General features: G+C 46.5%; 1 protein-coding gene across 1 annotated transcript in view; it reads right to left on the bottom strand.

Moving 5' to 3' along the window:
* Positions 1 to 22,510, bottom strand: part of LOC135235784 (spectrin beta chain, non-erythrocytic 4-like) — a 98,520-nt gene that overhangs the window by 56,787 nt on the left and 19,223 nt on the right. The window contains exons 3-13 of the mRNA XM_064301627.1: positions 21,014 to 21,165; positions 18,299 to 18,472; positions 13,639 to 13,730; positions 13,190 to 13,270; positions 9,925 to 10,040; positions 6,169 to 6,281; positions 5,109 to 5,296; positions 3,847 to 3,964; positions 2,752 to 2,910; positions 2,260 to 2,562; positions 1,178 to 1,328 (exon numbers count right to left, since the gene is read on the bottom strand). Coding sequence (XP_064157697.1) covers positions 1,178 to 1,328; positions 2,260 to 2,562; positions 2,752 to 2,910; positions 3,847 to 3,964; positions 5,109 to 5,296; positions 6,169 to 6,281; positions 9,925 to 10,040; positions 13,190 to 13,270; positions 13,639 to 13,730; positions 18,299 to 18,472; positions 21,014 to 21,165 — 1,647 coding nt within the window. The remainder of the gene's footprint in view (positions 1 to 1,177; positions 1,329 to 2,259; positions 2,563 to 2,751; positions 2,911 to 3,846; positions 3,965 to 5,108; positions 5,297 to 6,168; positions 6,282 to 9,924; positions 10,041 to 13,189; positions 13,271 to 13,638; positions 13,731 to 18,298; positions 18,473 to 21,013; positions 21,166 to 22,510) is intronic.

Raw genomic sequence — 22,510 nt, 5'->3', positions numbered from 1 at the left:
AGAAAACATCCACAATGTGTCCAATACATAATTCACATCTTGCTTTTTAAGTGTACCTTCTCATATTTTAATATGTTTATGAATGCTAATTTCTAAGCTCCTAGTCATGTGTCTAGTACTGTATTTAGCAGAACTGTGTGTGTGTGCCTGTGCGTGTATAGTTATTTAGTTCACATAACGTTAATTGCTATGTACCACCAAAAGCTTGATATTTTTTTTGATGTGGATCCATGTCATGCAGTATTGTAAAACTATAAAGGAAAGCAGCCAAATGTTGCATAAGTTATCTCCAGCACACTAAATGTAGTAGTACAGTAGTAGTGGGCTGAGGGAAATATCATGGCTGTCTCTCAGGAGGACAGCACACCCACATCTGCCCTCTAGTGGGATTCCCTGGAAGTGTTCAGAGAACACCCTGGAAATATAACTGTAGAATGATCCATTCTGCCACAGAAAATAGATTTTGAGAACATGTGTTCAGAGAATAGTGCAATTCACTTTTTTAACCCTTCACTCTCAGTGTCTTTAAAAACGGGCCATAATTCTGAGATAGACTTGGGCTATAATGAAGACTTATATTTCTTACATTTGAATGAAGTTATATTTAGACTTATAGATTGACTTAGACTTATAGGTTGTATTGCAGCCTTACCCTTTAAGAAATTATATTTCTAGATATTTCTAGAACCCATGTGCCCCTTTGTTTTCTCTAACAAAAACAAACGATGCAATATAAAAACAGCTCATTCACAAGACTCATTCATAAGTATTTTGGTATTTGCTACTGACCAAAAGGAATGCTTGAATTCATTGAGACAACATAAATTTCAGCTTGGATAAACAGCATATGGAACAGCCATAAAATGCATGACGTGAAGAACGTCTATGTTCATTAGGCATAAAACTGAAATGCTCATATTAATATATTACTTTCTCCACGTGGGATTAAACTACATGGAAATTATTTATAATGAACTTATCGCTCTAAGCTTATTTGCTAAGAAAAGCACGCACAAAAAATAATAATAATAATGTTAATCTGCAAATCATTGCGTAATTCAGTAATCTGATGTACGTTTTCACTCCAGCTTTCCAGCTTTCACTCGATTTAATATTTAATATTTAATATTTCCTCTCAGTCTCTGGGTTTTGTTTATGGGCCCCAGGTCTCCAGTACCTTCAATGGTAGTGAACTTGAGGGCAGCCGTGTTGAGAGTCTGGACCCTCTCCGCCTGGACGGAGATGTCCGCCTCCTGCAGGCTGTGCTTCTGGAGGAGGTCGTCCACCTCCAGGAGATGCTTCCCAAAATCTTTGGACAGGAGCTGAACCTGAGTGATAGGATTTTAAAATGAGACTGCCTTGTTTAATCGACTTTGGCACATCAGCTGCCTTTGCTCATGCTAAGGTGAACTGAGCAGAAACAGATTGCAGAGCCAGTCCTGCCCCCTGGAGTGCAGGAGGTCTAAAATCCTCCTGCTGTGTTTGACCTTCTGCTTTTTCTCTTCCGTCTCTGTCCCAACGTACACCAAATACCGCTATGTCAGTTCAGTTTTCCTGCACTGACACTTCATATTTGCATCATGAATGTTTCCTTCTATCATGTCAATAACTAATAAAGTTGGTCCAAAACCTACGTGGCTGATTTTTTTTTGCTTGACACTAGCATTATATAACTGAATAATATAGATTTCTAAAAAAATAAAAATAAAAAGGTTTTACCACTGTGGGTTTTATAATGTATGTAAAGCGATAAATGGTTATTTATGATGATTGGTGCTATGGTGAATAAGATGGAAGTATCTTAGTCTAATTCGACTCTGAGGTAGTCATATTGAAAAAGACATAATCATGTTTCTGGCTGTTGTACATGTCGTTATAAGTCTTGCTGCAGTATGTGGTACTCACTGGCCTGTATTCAATCAATATTTGTCCTTAAATTAGTCCCCTCTTTTTTTACAAGCATAACACTAGTAAATGCAAGCATTATGCTTTATTCTTCACAATCACTGTTTGGCAAGGTCATTTCAGTTATCACTGAACTTGTCCAAATACGTCAGTGAAGAAAACAAAAAATATTTGCTTTAAATTATTAGTCAGGAGGACACACTTTGATTGAATACCAGCCATGTCTTCAATTTTCATGTCTTGCATCTATATACCGATCCTTACAAAAGGACTTTCCATTAAAATGCACAATAAAGGGGAGCTTAGGGTTAATCCTATTGGCTCACAGGGGCTGAACCCAGGAGATCTGCTCACCTGCATGTCCTCCATCCAGTCGATCATGTAGACCATCTCCTGAAAGGTCTTCTGCAGGGACAAGTTCTTCTCCAGGCGGGCCTTGCGGGCCACCACCAGCTCCTTCAGCAGGCCCCACTGGCCCAGGATGTTCTCCTTGCGAGCGGAGATGCGTCGGATGTCGTAGTACCCCTCGGCCTCCATCTCCCCAGCCAGCTCCACCACCACGTTCACGCGGTCCTCGTACGAGGAGATGTCCGCCTCGATGGCCTCGTGCTTCTTCATGGCCGCCTCCACCGCAGGCAGGTCGTAGCCAAAGTTGTCCTGGAAAACGTCAGGTTTTGGGGAGAGAAAGAGGAGATCAAAAACCCTACACATGCCAACACAGGGGTCAAGGACCCTGGTCCCGGACAACCGTACGGTTGCCTGTTGCACTCCGAGATAACAGAAGGTGGCGAAATGCTCTCGTAACGATCTCTGCATCTCTGCAATGTTCGAAGAAGCCACTGGTACCTGAGACACGAGCCGCTGGTTCTCGTTCAGCCAGGCCTGCCTCATGGTCGTCTTGTGGTCGAAGCGTTGGGCAAGGAGCTCTAACTTCTCCTGGCGAATCAGCTCTGTTCTTAGAGCCACGCCTCTCTCATGCTCCGCCTTCTCCAGCCTTTCCCAGGCCTAGCATTCCAGCAAAGAGCAATGACTGACTTTGCAGACCCACAATAGCCGCTTTTCCACGGGTATGGTACCGGCTCAACTCAACTCGACTCTACTCGCTTTTGGTACCAGGTACTTTGTTTTCCACTTCAGACAGTACCCCCGTCAATGTAGCTGGTCGTCATAGTGACGCCCCATGAAACGCGTTGCTCTGACCAATCAGTGGTCTGCAGTGTTTTCACTTCACCTTTTGGTATCGCCTCAGCTCGCTTGGAATATCGACGGAGGTGATGCCAAAAAAAGTACCAGGTACCAGGTACTATCCACAACTTTTGCCTGATGGAAAACCAAAAAAGTCGAGTAGATTCGAGTCGAGTTGAGCCAGTACCATGCGGTGGAAAAGCGGCTAATGTCACCTTACATACTGGTGCCTTTACGTAGAAATAGAACAGTTTCTAAAATTCAAAAATCTAAAACTTCAAACATACGGTAATACCAGAAACAATATAATATTGAATCTTATTGAGAGCAACTCATGACTCAGGTTTTCTCTCAAAAATTTCAAGACATTTTCTGAAATGACACTGCCTGTCATCTCTGGAATTTCCTTCCCATGAACACCTTTGCAAGACTAAATATTCCACTGTACAGACAGCAAAATTTCAGTTTTCACTAATTAAGTTCCAGTAGTTGCTTGTCTGCTTGTTGAAAATAAGGTCAGTGTTGAAGTCAGGAAGTTCGGTCAGCTGTACATTTTGACAGGTTAGGCCCAAAATTATTTTGATCCCACACTTCTTTAACAATTTAACTGCCTGAAGTATCTAACAGGCTCTGATCTGAGGAATCACATCAAGCCATTTAGGTATATTTATTAGAATGAGTCTGTTAAACGCAGGTGTCAGTGCTGAGATTAGCTGGCCTGGCTATGCTGTTAGCTGTGTCCTTCAGGAGCTGCACCTTGTTAATGTCGGAGATGAGCTTCCCTTCCTGGGGCATGTATGGCTTCTGGTTGTTGGCTCGGAGTTTGCTTTGGATCGTGAAGAGGAGGACCTCCAGATTCCCCTTCTCCTGGAACCTTGGAACAACACACGGTACGTTACATTCATTACATCACATTACTTTTCCAGAGTGACTTACAAGAGTGGAGAATATTGCATTGTAAACAAAAATAAACACAATTACACAGTTGCATGTATTTATACCAATAACACAAGTATTCCAGTAGGACATTCAAGAAGAGTAAAAGAGGAACATTTCTCTGCAAAATAAAATTATTTATCATGATAACAAAAATGTATGAAAGGTTTCCTAAACGTTTTAATGTCCTGAGAAGCAATTCTTGTGAACTGTAGCTTCCATTTTTGACCTGGATTTCTTTTTTTTTTCAATATTTATTATAATTTACAATATTATATCTGTGTCATTGCACAGCGCAGACAGAGTATTTGGGTCCACCAGAAAATTCATTTTAACCGGTGTTTTCCACCATGATTGTAGCTGGATTAGCATCATGTGCTAATGACAAGCTGATCTGTCCTAGGACACAGGCCAGCCTTAAAGCGGCCCAGATGTCACTGCCTCCAGATGTCTCTGCCTCCAGATGCCAGTGCTGTTGAGCCGAAAGATGGCCAGTGTTCCAGAAGACTGATGCTCCCTCTCCTTTAACAGCACCCTGGCCGGTGCTTTTTGACCCTAAATGGCACCAGTCAAACATGTGCATGGACAGCCTGTGCATGGACAGCCGGTGCCAGCCGTGTGGGTGTCTCACATCTATGCAAGCACTTGCGATGAACCTTTCCCTTTTCAGTTTGAGGTGTCATATAAATAAAACAAATTATGCTGTGTGTATGCGTGTGCTCATAAAATAATATTCATTAATGACACATTTTAAAATATCTGCACAATTTTTACAGTTCCCCCCCACATGAATAGATTTTTTCAGCTAGGCATCTATCGTCAAGTATCATGATGAGGCATGGTATTGATATTACACGGCTACCTCCTTCTATCAGTGCTGCCAGGATCCATAAACACAAGGCTGCTGCACCACAACAGTGGCTCCACTGCACAGAAAACCGTCTGTAACACAATGAACCGTAATGGAGAGCTGGCTGTACAGGTGTGTTACGGACGTCTCAGACAGCGGCGTACAGAGCCTTCAGCCAGAGCGAGGACCGCGGGGTGGTAACGATGGTAACGGGCCTAGGACGGGCGCTTACTTGATGGGCTTCTCAATGGTGCAGTAGGTGGTGAAAGCCTGGAGCTGCTGCTGCACCCCAGTCAGGGAGTTGGCGAACTTCTGGTTGCTGATGATGCCGATGGTCTTCTCAATCCACTCCAGCAGCTCGGAGGCCAGGGCCTCGTAGCGCTCGATGATCTTCTCCGCCTCGATGGCGTTGTCCAAGACCTGACCAAGAGTTCCCAGGACAACAGCTTACTGACGGCTTCTACTCAGTTCATCATAATAGAAGTGTGTTTAGTCTCATCTACCTTATTTTATTTTTTTACGTACTTCCCCACCCCATAGGCATTGGTTTCATTTTAACTCTGGGGAGAAACACTGCGGGATCACCTAGTCTTGAGTAGTCAAGCCTCACAAGCATAATAGTTAGTCTAGGGACCAAGTCATATGAAAATATTTGGGGTTACAAGTCTCCCTTTCTCCCCCAAAACCTATGCGTATGCCCCCCGCCTCTTTTCTCCCTGTTTGGATTGGCCAGTAATATTCACCAGCTGTGCTCACTACTGCAGCCCCTGCTATCGGTTTGCCAGAGCAGAGAGAAGCACATGCTCTCCTCCAAAACACATTATGTCAGTCTCCCCCTCTCCTCAGGCCTTGAGTTCAGCTTGAGCAAATTTCAGCAGCAAACACAGACATGAGTCAGAGGACGACACTCTACTGTATGCGCAACTTCAGCAAGGAGACTGGGTGACTGAACCCTCCTCCACTAGGGACAATTATGTGTTTCCCTGTGGCCTACTGCCTACAGTTCGCATTGGCATGGTAGTCATGTGGTCTGCGGCCTACAGTTCGCATTGGCATGGTGATCATGTGGTCTGCGGCCTACAGTTCGCATTGGCATGGTGATCATGTGGTCTGCGGCCTACAGTTCGCATTGGCATGGTGATCATGTGGTCTGCAGCCTACAGTTCGCACTGGCATGGTGGTCATGTGGTCTTTGGCCTATAGTTGTAATGGAGATTTCTGTGGCTCATTTGCTGAATGTACAGTCAACTCAAAAAGACGTCTGACGCCCAGCGTTTCTCCTGTCTCCTAACCTTTCCTATCCTCTTCCCTTCCACTGCCAGGGCCTTCATTTTGGAGAAATAATGATAGAAGGACACAACATAGGTAATGATGGACTTCTCATCCGGGTTCTCCGTGTTCACATCTGAAAAGGAACAGGGAATAGGACTTTAGTTACTGTGGTTAGTTACTATGAACCAACGCATTCATTCATACAAACATCTCATTAACTAATGTGATTGTGAAGCATTAACATTTATGTTACTTTACCAACATTTATCAGATGCTCTTATCGAGAGCGACCTTAGAATTTTTTACATAGTGTCTATTTTACAGCTAAATATACACTGAAGCATTTCAGGTTAAGTACCCTGCTCAAGGGTACAACAGCAGTGCCCTACCTGGGAATCAAATCCGCAGCCTTTGGGTTACAGGACTATTCTAACCATTATACTACACTGACACCCAGTTACTACTAACAATAGTCACCTAAATTAACTGATGAAAAAATGAATGAATAAGTCAACACCTGACCCCTCAAATATTAGTATAAGAAAGAAACTTATGAGACAATCTTGATGACTCGAATCAAAATACATTGACTTTTGTTTTGACCGATAACTGCTGTAAAAATTTAATTTCTTGTCCCAGGACCTGTGAAACATTTTTTTCAAGTGAGCAAGAAGTGGATGTTGTGCCAACAGGATGCTTAGGGTACAGTATTTAAAACAAACATGTGCATCTTGTTCTGATGAACACAACTGTGTGGAGATGTTAACTGTCACATGATTAGATAAAATATATCTTTTCCTTTGGAACACATCAGTGAGTGTTTAGCACAGCGGCAGTTGTAAAGTCTGTATGTGTGAGTGTTCAGCACAGGGGCGGTTGTAAAGTCTGTATGTGTGAGTGTTCAGCACAGGGGCGGTTGTAAAGTCTGTATGTGTGAGTGTTCAGCACAGCAGCAGTTGTAAAGTCTGTATGTGTGAGTGTTCAGCACAGCGGCAGTTGTAAAGTCTGTATGTGTGAGTGTTCAGCACAGGGGCAGTTGTAAAGTCTGTATGTGTGAGTGTTCAGCACAGGGGCGGTTGTAAAGTCTGTATGTGTGAGTGTTCAGCACAGGGGCGGTTGTAAAGTCTGTATGTGTGAGTGTTCAGCACAGCGGCGGTTGTAAAGTCTGTATGTGTGAGTGTTCAGCACAGCGGCAGTTGTAAAGTCTGTATGTGTGAGTGTTGGGCACAACAGCGGTTGTAAAGTCTGTATGTGTGAGTGTTCAGCACAGGGTGGTTGTAAAGTCTGTATGTGTGAGTGTTCAGCACAGCAGCAGTTGTAAAGTCTGTATGTGTGAGTGTTCAGCACAGCGGCAGTTGTAAAGTCTGTATGTGTGAGTGTTGGGCACAACAGCGGTTGTAAAGTCTGTATGTGTGAGTGTTCAGCACAGGGTGGTTGTAAAGTCTGTATGTGTGAGTGTTGGGCACAACAGCAGTTGTAAAGTCTGTATGTGTGAGTGTTCAGCACAGTGGCTGTTGTAAAGTGTGTTTGTGTGAGTGTTTGGCACAACAGCGGTTGTAAAGTGTGTAGGTGTGAGTGTTGGGCACAACAGCGGTTGTAAAGTCTGTATGTGTGAGTGTTCAGCACAGCAGCTGTTGTAAAGTCTGTATGTGTGAGTGTTCAGCACAGCGGCGGTTGTAAAGCCTGTATGTGTGAGTGTTCAGCACAGGGGCGGTTGTAAAGTCTATATGTGTGAGTGTTCAGCACAGCGGCAGTTGTAAAGTCTGTATGTGTGAGTGTTCAGCACAGTGGCGGTTGTAAAGTCTGTATGTGTGAGTGTTGGGCACAACAGCGGTAGTAAAGTGTGTAGGTGTGAGTGTTGGGCACAACAGCGGTTGTAAAGTCTGTATGTGTGAGTGTTCAGCACGGGGCGGTTGTAAAGCCTGTATGTGTGAGTGTTCAGCACAGTGGCGGTTGTAAAGTCTGTATGTGTGAGTGTTCAGCACGGGGCGGTTGTAAAGCCTGTATGTGTGAGTGTTCAGCACAGGGGCGGTTGTAAAGGCTGTATGTGTGAATGTTCAGCACAGCGGCAGTTGTAAAGTCTGTATGTGTGAGTGTTCAGCACAGGGGCAGTTGTAAAGTGTGTAGGTGTGAGTGTTCAGCACAGAGGCGGTTGTAAAGTCTGTATGTGTGAGTGTTCAGCACGGGGCGTTTGTAAAGTCTGTATGTGTGAGTGTTCAGCACAGGGGCAGTTGTAAAGTGTATATGTGTGAGTGTTCCGCACAGGGGCAGTTGTAAAGTCTGTATGTGTGAGTGTTCAGCACAGGGCGGTTGTAAAGTCTGTATGTGTGAGTGTTCAGCACGGGGCGGCTGTAAAGTCTGTATGTGTGAGTGTTCAGCACGGGGCGGTTGTAAAGTCTGTATGTGTGAGCATGCGACAGCGACAAGCACAGGGAGGGGGCCCCAGGGATCAGAAAGCACAGCTCTAACCACAACGCCACACGAGCTACCACCTCCCCTTGATCTGAACAGGGCTTTGATGTTGAAACGGCACGCTCTGTCACAGGGTTGGGCCAAAAAATCAATGAGGGAGTGCATGTGTAGGTCTGGGGCAGAATCAATGAGGATGTGCATGTGTAGGTCTGGGGTTGTGAATGGCTTTCACCAACTCCAGCAGTACAGAACAGCAAGGATGTTTCTGGGCAGAGCGACCCCATTTGGTTAAATGACCTTTGCTAAGTACATAATTCCACAAGACACGCTGGTCGCAGCACATAAATTGGTTTGACTGGATGCCCACAATATGTATCGTTAGCCTCCCAAATGGCAATACACAGCCACGAGACACACTTAGCATCATCCAGCTGAGGCGGGGGGGTGGGGGGGGGGGCTTAAGGGAGTCAGTGTTGCTCAGGTTACATCAGCATGAGCGCCCCCTAGTAGCAGTCCAGGGAAACTGCAGGTCTCTCCTCTAATGTGTCCCTACTCTGCTGCAGGACTGGATGGTTTCCAGTGTGGAGAGCAGTCATGGTCTACAGGGTATACTCCATGTGTGGTTCAGGTGGCAACCTGGTGACATATGACTACAGAAAAGTCCCATATTTTCAGAACCAATATTTTGGGATGCATGTTGTTCTTTACTATTATGTATCCTACTACTATAATTGGAGAGCGGTTTGTGAGTGTGTTTGCGTGTGTTTGTGTGTCCCACCATTCCTCCAATCCACATTCCTCCAATCCCTCCAAACTTGCCCCAAAAAAAGGTTAAGGGGGCCGCCCTTTGCATATGCTGGTTTTCATCATTTCATTTTTAATGTTGAATAAATACTCTGCAGTTTTACTTTATTTTGGTATCCGGAACTACTGTCACCCGGAATTACTTTTCACCGTACCAACAGTAACAGTTACACCAGAGACGGTTCAGAACTGAAAACGCTGGACAGGATCCATTAAAGAAAGAGAGAGGTTTTTCTTTGAAGAAATATCGCCGTTGATGCCATCTAGTATAGTTAATAGACATATGTCATTATTGCAATATGGCAAAAAATATATTATAATGGTTATAGCCCTTAAAAATCTAAATCCTGAAAGCAAAACCTCTGTACAGTTCTTTGCTCAAATTCCAGCTGAACCCTTCCTCTGTGATAGCGTTTGCTATGATTCCACAACAACAGGTTTCTGTCCACTGTTCCATTCAGCACCATTATACTGGATAGGGTGGCTATATGCCAATCATTTAAGATGACCGATCAAGTCTCTCTACATCTATGACTAAGCGTGTTGGGTGGAGAGCTCACCTTCGGGGTCCAGGAGTTTGGTGAGCCCCAGGTTCTGCTCTGCGATGTTGAAGGCCTGTTGGAGGTTGTGCGTGGCGTTGGATTTGGTAAGCTTGTGGAACTCGATGAGATCAGGCCTGTGTGGTGGAAGAAAACCACAGCCTTGAGAAAGGCACCGGCGAAGGGAGAGGGGAAGCAGCTCACGGAGGCTTGAGAACGGTGCTTTGGCACAGAGGCAGATCACCAATTCTGCCATCGTCATGGACAACATGCAGAAAAACTGCAGAATACTGCTGCTTTTCACTCGCCCTAGACGATGAACCTATGGTCACACCTGATATACTGTCTGATTGACTGTCTGTCAAATGATAATAAATACATACAGATGTGCACACAGTGGGCTGACAGCGTCTTACCTGATTTGAGTTTACCACCCAATTGTCCAGCAAGGAAATTAAACCTACACTACTAGTCAGCTGTCTAAGCAGTGCACTATCCACAACACAAACTCACCTGTGTCTGTCCAAGTACTACACCATCTACTTTACAAACATACCTGTGCACCATCCACAACACAAGCTCACCTGTGCACCACCCACAACACAAGCTCACCTGTGTCTGTCCAAGTACTACACCATCTACTATACAAACATACCTGTGCACCATCCACAACACAAGCTCACCTGTGCACCATCCACAACACAAACTCACCTGTGTCTGTCCAAGTACTACACCATCTACTTTACAAACATACCTGTGCACCATCCACAACACAAGCTCACCTGTGCACCACCCACAACACAAGCTCACCTGTGCACCACCCACAACACAAGGTCACCTGTGCACCACGCACAACACAAGCTCACCTGTGCACCATCCATTACACAAACTCACCTGTGCACCACCCACAACACAAGCTCACCTGTGCATCATGCACAACATAAGCTCACCTGTGCACCATCCATTACACAAACTCACCTGTGCACCACCCACAACACAAGCTCACCTGTGCACCATCCACAACATAAGTTCACCTGTGCACCATCCATTACACAAACTCACCTGTGCACCACCCACAACACAAGCTCACCTGTGCACCATCCACAACACAAGCTCACCTGTGCACCATCCACAACATAAGCTCACCTGTGCACCACCCACCACACAAGCTTACCTGTGCACCGCCCACAACACAAGCTCACCTGTGCACCATCCACAACACAAGCTCATCTGTGCACCATCCACAACACAAACTCACCTGTGCACCACCCACTCCACAAACATACCTGTGCACCATCCACAACACAAGCTCACCTATGCACCACCCACAACACAAGCTCACCTGTGCACCATCCACAACACAAACTCACCTGTGCACCACCCACTACACAAACATACCTGTGCACCATCCACAACACAAGCGCACCTGTGCACCACCCACAACACAAACTCACCTGTGCAACATCCACAACACAAGCTCACCTGTGCACCATCCACTACACAAACTCACCTGTGCACCATCCACAACACAAGCTCACCTGTGTGCCATCCACAACACAAACTCACCTGTGCCCCACCCACTACACAAACATACCTGTGCACCATCCACAATACAAGCTCACCTGTGCACAATGCACAACTCAAACTCACCTGTGCACCACCCACTACACAAGCTCACCTGTGCACCATCCACTACACAAACTCACCTGTGCACCATCCACAACACAAGCTCACCTGTGCACCACCCACTACACAAGCTCACCTGTGCACCATCCACTACACAAACTCACCTGTGCACCATCCACAACACAAGCTCACCTGTGCACCACCCACAACTCAAACTCACCTGTGCACCACCCACTACACAAGCTCACCTGTGCACCATCCACAACACAAGCTCACCTGTGCACCACTCACAACACAAGCTCACCTGTGCCACCCATCAACACTGACACAACACAACTCACCTGTGCACCATCACAACAACTCACCTGTGCACCACCCACTACACAAGCTCACCTGTGCACCATCCACACAAATCACCTTGCACCACCCACTACAAGCTCACCTGTGCACACCCACTACACAAGCTCACCTGTGCACCATCCACAACACAAGCTCACCTGTGCACCACCACAACTACACAGCTCACCTGTGCACCACCCACTAACAAACTCACCTGTGCACCATCCACACACAAAGCTCACCTGTGCACCATCCACAACACAAGACTCACCTGTGCACCACCCACACTACACAAGCTCACCTGTGCACCATCCACTACACAACTCACCTGTGCACCATCCACAACACAAGCTCACCTGTGCACCACCCACAACACAAGCTCACCTGTGCACCATCCACAACAAAGCTCACCCGTGCACCATCCACACACAAAACTCACCTGTGCACCACCCACAACACAAGCTCACCTGTGCACCATCCACACACACAAGCTCACCTGTGCACCATCCACAACAAACTCACCTGTGCACCACCCACACAACAACAAGCTACCTGTGCACCACCATCCACAACACAAGCTCACCTGTGCACCATCCACAACAAAGCTCACCTGTGCACCATCCACAACACAAGCTACCTGTGCACCACCACACAAACACTCACCTGTGCACCATCCACAACAAACACGCTTGCACCCCACAACAAGCTCACTGTGCACCATCACAACACAAACTCACCTGTGCACCAACCCACTCCACCAACAAACTACGTGCACCATCCACAACACAAGCTGACCTGTGCACCACCCACAACACAACTCACCTGTGCACCATCCACAACACAAGCTCACCTGTGCACCACCACTACACAAACTCACCTGTGCACCATCCACAACACAAGCTCACCTGTGTGCCATCACAACACAAACTCACCTGTGCACCACCCACTACACAAACTCACCTGTGCACCATCCACAAACAAGCTCACCTGTGCACAATGCACAACTCAAACTCACCTGTGCACCACCCACTACACAAGCTCACCTGTGCACCATCCACTACACAAACTCACCTGTGCACCATCCACAACACAAGCTCACCTGTGCACCACCCACAACACAAGCTCACCTGTGCACCACCACTACACAAGCTCACCTGTGCACATCCACAACTCAAACTCACCTGTGCACCACCCACTACACAAGCTCACCTGTGCACCATCCACAACACAAGCTCACCTGTGCACCACTCACAACACAAGCTCACCTGTGCACCATCCACAACACAAGCTCACCTGTGCACCACCCACAACACAAGCTCACCTGTGTCTGTGTATGAGGGCGTTGAAGGCCAGGCCATCTTTCCAGCAGGTGGTGAAGTTCTGAATGTTGACCTCTGAGTACCTGCAGGTCCACACAACACACGCACTGTTCACCACTTTCCAGAGAAGTCCCCATGACAGGAAATGAAATGTGACAGACCAATTTTCTGAAAAGGTTGACCACTGCTATTCTCTTAATATTGTCAACACAACACATTGTCAGCAGAGGAAATAAAGAAGATTCATCTATTGATTAAATGTGGAACATGCCACAAACAAAAATAACAGAAACAACTAAGGAACTTCATACAATAATATGTGTTAATATAGTCTTATATATCAAAAACAAAACATGAATTAATCAGCTAATTAAATAATTAATTTTTCCATGAAACAGAACAAGAAACCGCTTTGCATTGCCAAAATTTAAGTTTGGGTTGCCAGACACACCCTGCAGTTTTCATCTGACACCAGAGGAGGAGGGCATCCTTGGCTGAGCGTGTCTCTCTGTTGTCTTCCGTCTCAATCCTGATCACCTGGATCTGGAGGAGGAGGAGGAGGAGGAGGGGGAGGAGGGGGAGGAGGAAGAGGAGGAGGGGGAAGAGTAGGAAGACAATAACTATATGGGCAATAAACCAATGCTGTGATCTATCACTTTCCTACCGGCATCCACCTGCTGGTGCCGGAAATGCCATAATGCTGCTTCTGTAATGCTTGAAGCACTAGACACATTCCAACAGTGTGACATAATGGTTAGGGAACTGGGCTTATAATTCAGAGGCTGCGGGTTTGAATCAAAAGTAAGCCACTATCATTTAATCAAAGAGCAAGGCATTTAACCTGAATTGCTTCAGTAGGAGTCCAGCTGTGTAAATTGATTGAGCATCTATATTAATGAATCTACAATTGCAGTCCAAGACTCACAGAGTGCTAATAATGTAGCACAGGGTGAGGTCCGCAAAGCGCATATGCATCTGCAATAAGAGACAGAGCCGGATCTCGGCCCTTTGCACTGGGACGGACATGTTGTTCTGAGTTGTAGTACCAGCTCATGTTCTGAGATGCAGAACCAGCTCATGTTCTGAGATGCAGAACCAGCTCATTGTTTTGATTATGAAAAAACCACCGCCTTGTCTGTGAATCTGCTTTGTGGAGTAGCCACTAAAAATATTATCACTGAGTTAATGATCTTGAACATGACACACCATCTCTTAAGACCCACAGCAGGTGGTCATGCTCAGGGATAGTCTCATTGCATCCACATATATGATACGCTGTAAATGGCCATGCTTACACTCTCATTGGACAACAAAACAATGCTTAATTCAAGATCCTTCATTAGTCGCTGTGATATATATTTAGCATAATGCACACAGACATTTTTGCTGAATACATTATATTAAGACATCAATACGATCAATACATTATTTCAATCTGTGATCCAGGAAAGCGTCTTGTTTACCTGAATACCACCTGCAGTGTGCTTCTCTGTTGTGAATAACAGTAAGCCCTTATTCGTCTACTGAATGAGGTTCACATATGTCCATGAGGACTGCAGAGCCATCACACACGGTTGGTCGCCCCCGGCAACTATCCGACATTTCTTCGCACTTTGGAGTCGTGGCCGCCATCTTGGCCCGTTGAATCACAAGGCGTACATGCAGTGAGAGCATTTACCCATCATGCCCCTCTGATACGAATCCCCTAACAGACAAACAGGCTGCCTCCATCTAATCACAACCCTAATGGACCCTGCAGGGTCATCAAGAGAGAGACTGCTACCCGACTCCATGTAAGGGGTCAGGAAAGGACCCATTTCCAAAATTTGTTGTACATAAGCTCTGAAAATGGGCGATTAATGTTGCTTCAATTTCTAAACTCTTTTGTGTGTGGCATGTCAATGTAAACTAAAACACTGTACATGTATGAAGTATATTTCTCATTGGGTTCTATTGGTAGGTGTAACATACTGTATTAAAAAACAGCCTAATGTGGTATATAGGTATGCATATATGCATACACTTATGTATATGTGTGTATGTGTGTACACACATAGCATGAATGTATATATTTCTCTAGAGGTGATGTACTCTATGAGTTTTTGTTCTTCTATGTCAGAGTCCAAGAGTCCAAACCCTGTCTATGCAAGGTCAGGGTTTGGACTCATGAACATAACCACACATAGGACAGACATATCTGACCTGTTCAGGGGCACTGGAGTGAGTTTTACTTTGGGGGCACATTTTCTCCCCAGTTCCTACCAGCACCCCCCCCCCCCCACAATAAATATAGTTAGCGGAAAAGTCAAGTGGTTCCACCAGAGCCAGCTATGGGGATTAAGATGCAGAAACATATTCTAATATGTTAATAGTAATAGCATAGTATTCACGTTACCTTCCTTCCACAAGACTGCCAATCTCCTCGTAAAATCTTGCATGGGGTGATTTTAAAAGCCTGATACTGTAGCCAGTCAATCGTCTGATTGCAACCTATTGAGCCTACTGGTTAATAGGTAACTACTGCACGATTTTATTGGAGTGATTTATTAAGGACCAGGCTCCATTAAAGGAATGATACTTGCTGTATTGGGTGGACTGTTGACTGCGCACCCGCACCATGCCTTTCAAAATAAAAGTACATGGCCAACGCTTTTTTTTTTTCAGTACAATTATTGCGGGGGACAAGCTAGATGACTGACAGTAGACGCCCCGCATAAACCGGTAGCCATAAGGTTCAGAGCGCTGTGCCAATGCTATTTCATGATGGTGCTGGTGTGATGATTACGATGATGATGATAATGATGGTGGTGATGATGGTGATGCTCATGATAATGACGATGATGATGATGGATGGTGGTGGGATGACATCGATGATCAGGGTGATGATGGTGATGATGATGACAGTGATGATGATGATGAAGATGATGATAATGATGGCGGTGGTCATGATGATGATGAAGATGATGATGGTGATGATGATAATGATGATGATGACGATGCTGATGATGATGATGGTGGTGGTCATGATGATGATGAAGACAATGATAATGATGATGGTGGTGGTTATGATGATGATGATGGTGATGGTGACAGTAATGATGATGATGATGGTGATAGTGATGATGGTGGTGGTGGTTATGATGATGATGATGATGATGATATTAGTAATGGTGACAGTAATGATGCTGATGATGATAATGACCATTACAATGACAGTGCAAAGATAATATGACGCTGGAAATGCTGTCACAGTTATTATGATAATACTGAGTATTGGATAAGCACAGGACATGATGATATGTTGGCTATGATTCGCAGTGCAGTAGGGATCTGGCCAAGCAGCAACTTAGTGTATCACACACTGCCCTCTCCTGCTCCTTTCCTTCATTACAGAGGCCTGCTCAGTCTTCCTTCTTCCCCTTCCTGTGTGTCTGCGGCACTGGCTAGTGCAATTCCTGCTGACTGCGCAAAGCACACTCTGACAGAGCAAGAGAGAGAAAGAGGAGAGGGGAGAGAGAGGAAATGAGGGGAAATAGGGGAGAGAGAGGAGAGAGAGGGAATGACGGAAAAGAGGTGAGACAGAGGTAATGAGGGGAGAGAGGTGGAAGGAAGGCGCAAGACAAAAGAAAGGGGTAGAGGGAGGCAGAGGGGGAAGGAGGGAGAAACGAGAGGGAGGGGAGGACATCCCGTGCCCCGTGCCCTGTGGCCCACACCCCACGCCCTGTCACCCACGCATCGCCCCCCATGCCCACTGCTCTCTCCCTAGAGCAAGTTCCCATCGCCCTGCTCCTGCCCTTTCTCCACCATTGGCTCTCTGGCTCCACCACCAAAACTGGACCTTAGCTAAGAACGGCCCGCCTAACCCACAAGCAACTGGACTGCGTGGGGGTGGAGGGGGGGCAGGTGAAAGATGAGATGGCCTGAAGACCGCTCTCCTCGAACCCCACCCCCTCCACCCAGAGCCGGCTGGACCGCTGCATCCTTGCGACTGCATTCTAACAGTTCTCCATCAACCCCCGGGCCTCCCAGACCGCATAACGTGCTACTCACGCGTCCGACGTTTCGGTTTGGCGCGGTTGCGTCCCGCGTGCTCCTCTCCGGCCTGCCGCTCCGTCCTTGCCCCCCTGCTGAGTGCGGAGGCCCGGGGCGGACTGACATTCAGCCGTCACCCCGGCGACGTCACGCAGCGATGATGCGGCATGATTGGCGCCTCTCCCCGCAGAAACTTCGATTTATAAACCCCTCTGCTGTTGTGCCTCGCGGAATATGATCTCCCCTCATACCCCCGAGTCAGCAAAGGTGGGACGAGCTTTCGTTATGAAGCAGAACGGCCAGTCACAGCGGAGCTGTGTTTAGATCGAAAAGCATCAGTCTATTTGGCTCCAAAATCATAGCTTTTCCAGCCAAGCCTGAAGAAGTTTCTCGCTGAAATATGCAGAGAGAACTCTAAGAGAACTTCTCAGAAGGCTAAAATGGATGTACTCCAACAGTACACATCTTTGTTTTTAGTTACAAGAATGTGCTGCAAAAAACAGACCTGCTTGAGCCCAGAAACAATGTCCCTTTCTCAAAATGACAGCTTAATTTCTTAAGGACAAAGGCAAACACTTTTGCTTGAACCTGACAGGCAAAAGATGAAAGAAACCAGCTGTACTAGAACTAGATTGATGGGTTGTGGTGCCTGCCCTCACCACCACCACTGTAACCATTCTAACACTGGTCTAAGACAGACCAGGACACTGTCTAAAAGTACCACGAGACCTTTAATGGCTACAGCAAGTCAGGACCTTGGTTTAATGTCGCATCTGAAAACTGCACCTTCACTGTGCTGGGGCATTGGATTATCTATTATGGCCAGAAAAAAGAGTGCCCCCTATGGCCCCACAACACCTTTTCTGGACTTTGTCAAACTCTCTTATCTAATGCTCTGCGCTGGATACTCACTGAAGCACTTTGGCATGTTCTGCTCAAAGGCACCGCAGAGCTCTGTGGATGCAAATCAGTGGCTTTCTGACCCCAAGGCCAGTTCCAAAACCAAAATTGCCCTACGCAGCTCATACGTTTAATCCAGTCACAGATTTGAAAAGAAACACACACACACACACACGCACCTGGAAGCGAAGGATGATGGTCCAGATGAGGCCCAGGGTGAGACGGTGGTTGCCATCGACGATGTCGTGGGAGCCCACGTTCTCCAGATGGACCCTCTGCTCCTTGAGGAACTGCAGGGCTTTGTCCACGTTCTCCAGGCAGTGGATCCGCATGCGGCCTCTCGTGGGTCTGGGCTGAGGAGCGTCAAAGCGGAACGTACCCGTAAAAACAGGGCGTGACCCAAACGCCACTCAACAAGTCATCCATTATCAGCCACCATTACAAACAATGCACAAACACTCACGGCTTCAAATGTGTGCATAGTTGTTTTTGTCTATCTTTAACATTCCTTTTATTCTGAGTTTGAAATGGCCAGCTGAGCCTCTCCACGTTACCTCAGTGCCACCCACACCTGCAGTTACAGCACATTCAGTGCTGCAGTCCACAGACCAGGTGGGGCTGACAGTGTGCTGCCTATAAGCGTACCTCACACAGGTGACAGCTGTGAGCATGCAGCCACCTACCCATGGACCCTAACCCTAACCCCATTCTGCCCATGGACCCTAACCCTAACCCCATTCTGCCCATGGACCCTAACCCTAACCCCATTCTGCCCATGGACCCTAACCCTAACTCCATTCTGCCCATAGACCCTAACCCTAACTCCATTCTACCCATAGACCCTAACCCTAACTCCATTCTGCCCATGGACCCTAACCCTAACTCCATTCTACCCATAGACCCTAACCCTACCCCCATTCTGCCCATGGACCCTAACCCTACCCCCATTCTGCCCATAGACCCGAACCCCATTCTACCCATGGACCCTAACCCTAACTCCATTCTACCCATAGACCCGAACCCCATTCTACCCATGGACCCTAACCCTAACTCCATTCTACCCATAGACCCAAATCCCATTCTACCCATGGACCCTAACCCTAATCTAATTCTAACCATAGACGCTAACCCTAACCCCATTCTGCCCATAGACTCTAAACCTAACTCCATTCTACCCATAGACCCGAACCCCATTCTACCCATAGACCCTAACCCCATTCTACCCATGGACCCTAACCCTAATCTAATTCTAACCATAGATGCTAACCCTAACCCCATTCTGCCCATAGACCCTAAACCTAACTCCATTCTACCCATAGACCCGAACCCCATTCTACCCATAGACCCTAACCCCATTCTACCCATGGACCCTAACCCTAATCTAATTCTAATCATAGACCTTAACCCTACCCCCATTCTGCCCATAGACCCTAACCCTAACCCCATTCTGCCCATAGACCCTAACCCTAACCCCATTCTACCCATGGACCCGAACCCCAGTCTACCCTCAGACCCTAACCCTAACCCCATTCTACCCTCAGACCCTAACCCGAACCCCATTCTACCCTCAGACCCTAACCCTAACCCCATTCTACCCATGGACGTTAACCCTAACCCTGTGTACTATTTACAATGCAGCCACTTAGCAGACGCTTTTCACCAAAGCCACTTATGGGCAGTGCATTTAATATTGCCTTGGTGCACATACTTGTCTTTAAAAAGTACAGATAAATGAATTCTGTACATACAATTTCTGTGGAGGCTCTCGTATGTTCCCATCATCTCCATTCTATTTTAGGAAGGAGCCCAAGAATAAGTTTCAGAGGGACATATTCGGTTAGTATTTTCCCCTGAGACGTGTTTACCTGGCCTCAACCAAACAGCCAGTCAGAAGCTGCTGATGTATCAGTGACACACGCAACACTGCAGCAGCTCAGCCTTTCATCAGCAATGCACAGTGACACATCACACGTGTGTTAGGGCTTCACAAATGTTTCAGCACTCAAAATGAAATTAATAAACACTGAAATAGCACTAATAAATAAAACTGTAGTTTAGCTAAGAAAGCTAAAATTACATAAGACCTCATTTATTAATCATAGCTGTCAGATATCATCAGGTCTGAGTGATGGCTGCAGGTTTTTTGCTGTTAAAGACAGACTTAATGCACCAGCGGAACAACATTGGAGAGCGCACCTTATGGAGAGCCACATATTTTAATTGCATGTTCTCGATTGGATTCTGGGACAAAATGGTTGTGCATGACAGTTCTAAGTGGTCAGCATTTTACATGTTGAATTGTTTTCCTTTTCCTGATTGGGTGCTTCAACTGAGCTAGGGTTCCATAACCGCGGAGAGTCACAGGGGGGTTAAATTTAATGTGTTTGTACAGAGCTTTTTACAGAGCCACTGTCACAAAGACACTTGACATCACAAACAGGAGGAAAATTGGGCAAAGCCAAGCCTGAAACCTCAAAAAGCTAGCAACTGAGGAGAAGAAAAACGTGTGGTGGCTAGAAGCAAAATTCCCCAATCTCGGAATCTCGGAAGGAACCTGGCTATAGTGGGGGAGCCCATCCTCCACTGACCAGCCCGGTGTAATAGTATAAAGATGAAACTGATGGGAACAGAAATGTAACAAGGGATCAATCAGAAACAACGATGAAATGGGTTGGGCAGGTTACAGTCAGTGGTATTAAACTAGCTGTGTCCTCAGTCGCAGTGTTTCAGTTAAAATCAATGACCAGTTCAGACCCAAGAAACCAGGTGAGATTGAGCTAATGGGGTCCTCGATTGCTTTAACTGATAAATGAAGTGCTGAGTCACAGATAAAACCAGCACACCCTGTGGCCCCCCAGGGACCGGGTTTGAGGAGGGGGGTGGGGGGTACCAACCAGCAGTTCTCCAGACAGGACCTCCAGCAGCCTGGTGAGCATGTAGCCGTCCCGCAGGTCGTTGTATAGGTCCCCGATGCGGCAGGAGACGCGGGACAGGTGGGAGTTGACCCACTTGGTGAAGGTCTTCTTTTGGACCGCGTCCCTCTCGTCTGGACCAGAAGAACAGTCTCCAGTCAGGCTAACAGACAGCAGCGGTCAAACGCGAGCGACCAGCAAACGCTGCGCCCTACTCTGGAAAAGACATGGCTCACAGCGCCCTAATGGACTATAAAGGCTGTCGTAAGAGCGGTGACATCACATCGCTGAGTCAGCTTTTTACAGCTCATGTAATCCTCATGATTTATAGGTCTGTTAAACAGTGGCCGCTCTACACAGCACTCTGTACAAGCATCTGCATGTATACCATGGACTGCGTCAGCAACTGGAGAATAAAGCCAGTCTAGGCATTAAAGGAATTTAGATATATATACCGATTGTCCAAAACATGACCCTTTAGGCCTGCAACCACAGTCTATCCCTTACCCCCTTCAACAAAGTTCCAAGTTGTGGGAGTTCTTTGTTTTTTGGCATGGAAAGATGAAAGTCTTTCGCTTTCTCTAGACCGTATTATACTGCATGCCACTGATTTGAGCCTAAATAATCACTCGCCAAAGCTTTACTGTACACACAGTAAATACCAATTTCACTAACAGCAGCAGGTTCACAAAGGGGTGTAACACCAAAGGACGAATGCGCTGGAGTCTTATGGAAAGTAGAACAGGGGCTCTGAGTTACCGCTCACTTATGTTAGCAGACACCCTGAAACAGGAACGTATTGCTTTATTTCTGTATATGGAAGTTTTGTTTCTCATTCAAGCCGCATCTCTTATTAAATTCCAGTTAATTTGTCCTTTGATTTGCGTTAGATTTCTCTTTTGACTACGCTCGTTAGGTTAGACATAAATAATGACAGTCACAGGAAGGAAGAACGAACAAAACTAACTTATGCATCGATTTTGGGTTTTGGTGGTGTTACACGCCAGCATGACACCCCTGGGAGGGAGATGCGGCAGTGCCGGGGAACACCACTGGATGTTGCATGGAGAGAGAGAGTGCACCCACACAAACACAAAATAATAATTGCATCGTTCACCTTTCCCTCACGTGTGAGATTCAGGAGTAGTGTGAAGTATTAGTGTGTGTAGCGTGTAGAGAAGCTCACAGGGTGTATTGTAGCACGATCAATGATGTAGTAGTGAGCTGTGGTGTGGTCGTTGTGAGTGTGCTTGTGAGCAGTGTGTGCTGTGTGTGTGTGGTGTGTATGTGTGAGTGTGGTGTGGTGTGTGAGAGTGTGAGTGTGTGTGAGTGTGTGAGTGTGTGTGAGTGTGAGGTGTGTGAGTGTGTGAGTGTGAGTGTGTGTGAGTGTGGATGTGAGTGTGTGAGGTGTGTGAGTGTGTGATGTGAGGTGTGTGAGTGTGAGTGTGTGTAGTGTGTGTGGAGTGTGTGATGTTGATG

Source organism: Anguilla rostrata, chromosome 12 (assembly GCF_018555375.3).
Source record: "Anguilla rostrata isolate EN2019 chromosome 12, ASM1855537v3, whole genome shotgun sequence".
NCBI classification, from domain to species: domain Eukaryota; kingdom Metazoa; phylum Chordata; class Actinopteri; order Anguilliformes; family Anguillidae; genus Anguilla; species Anguilla rostrata.
Note: the sequence above shows the minus strand (reverse complement) of the source record. Positions and strands in the feature narration are given on the sequence as shown.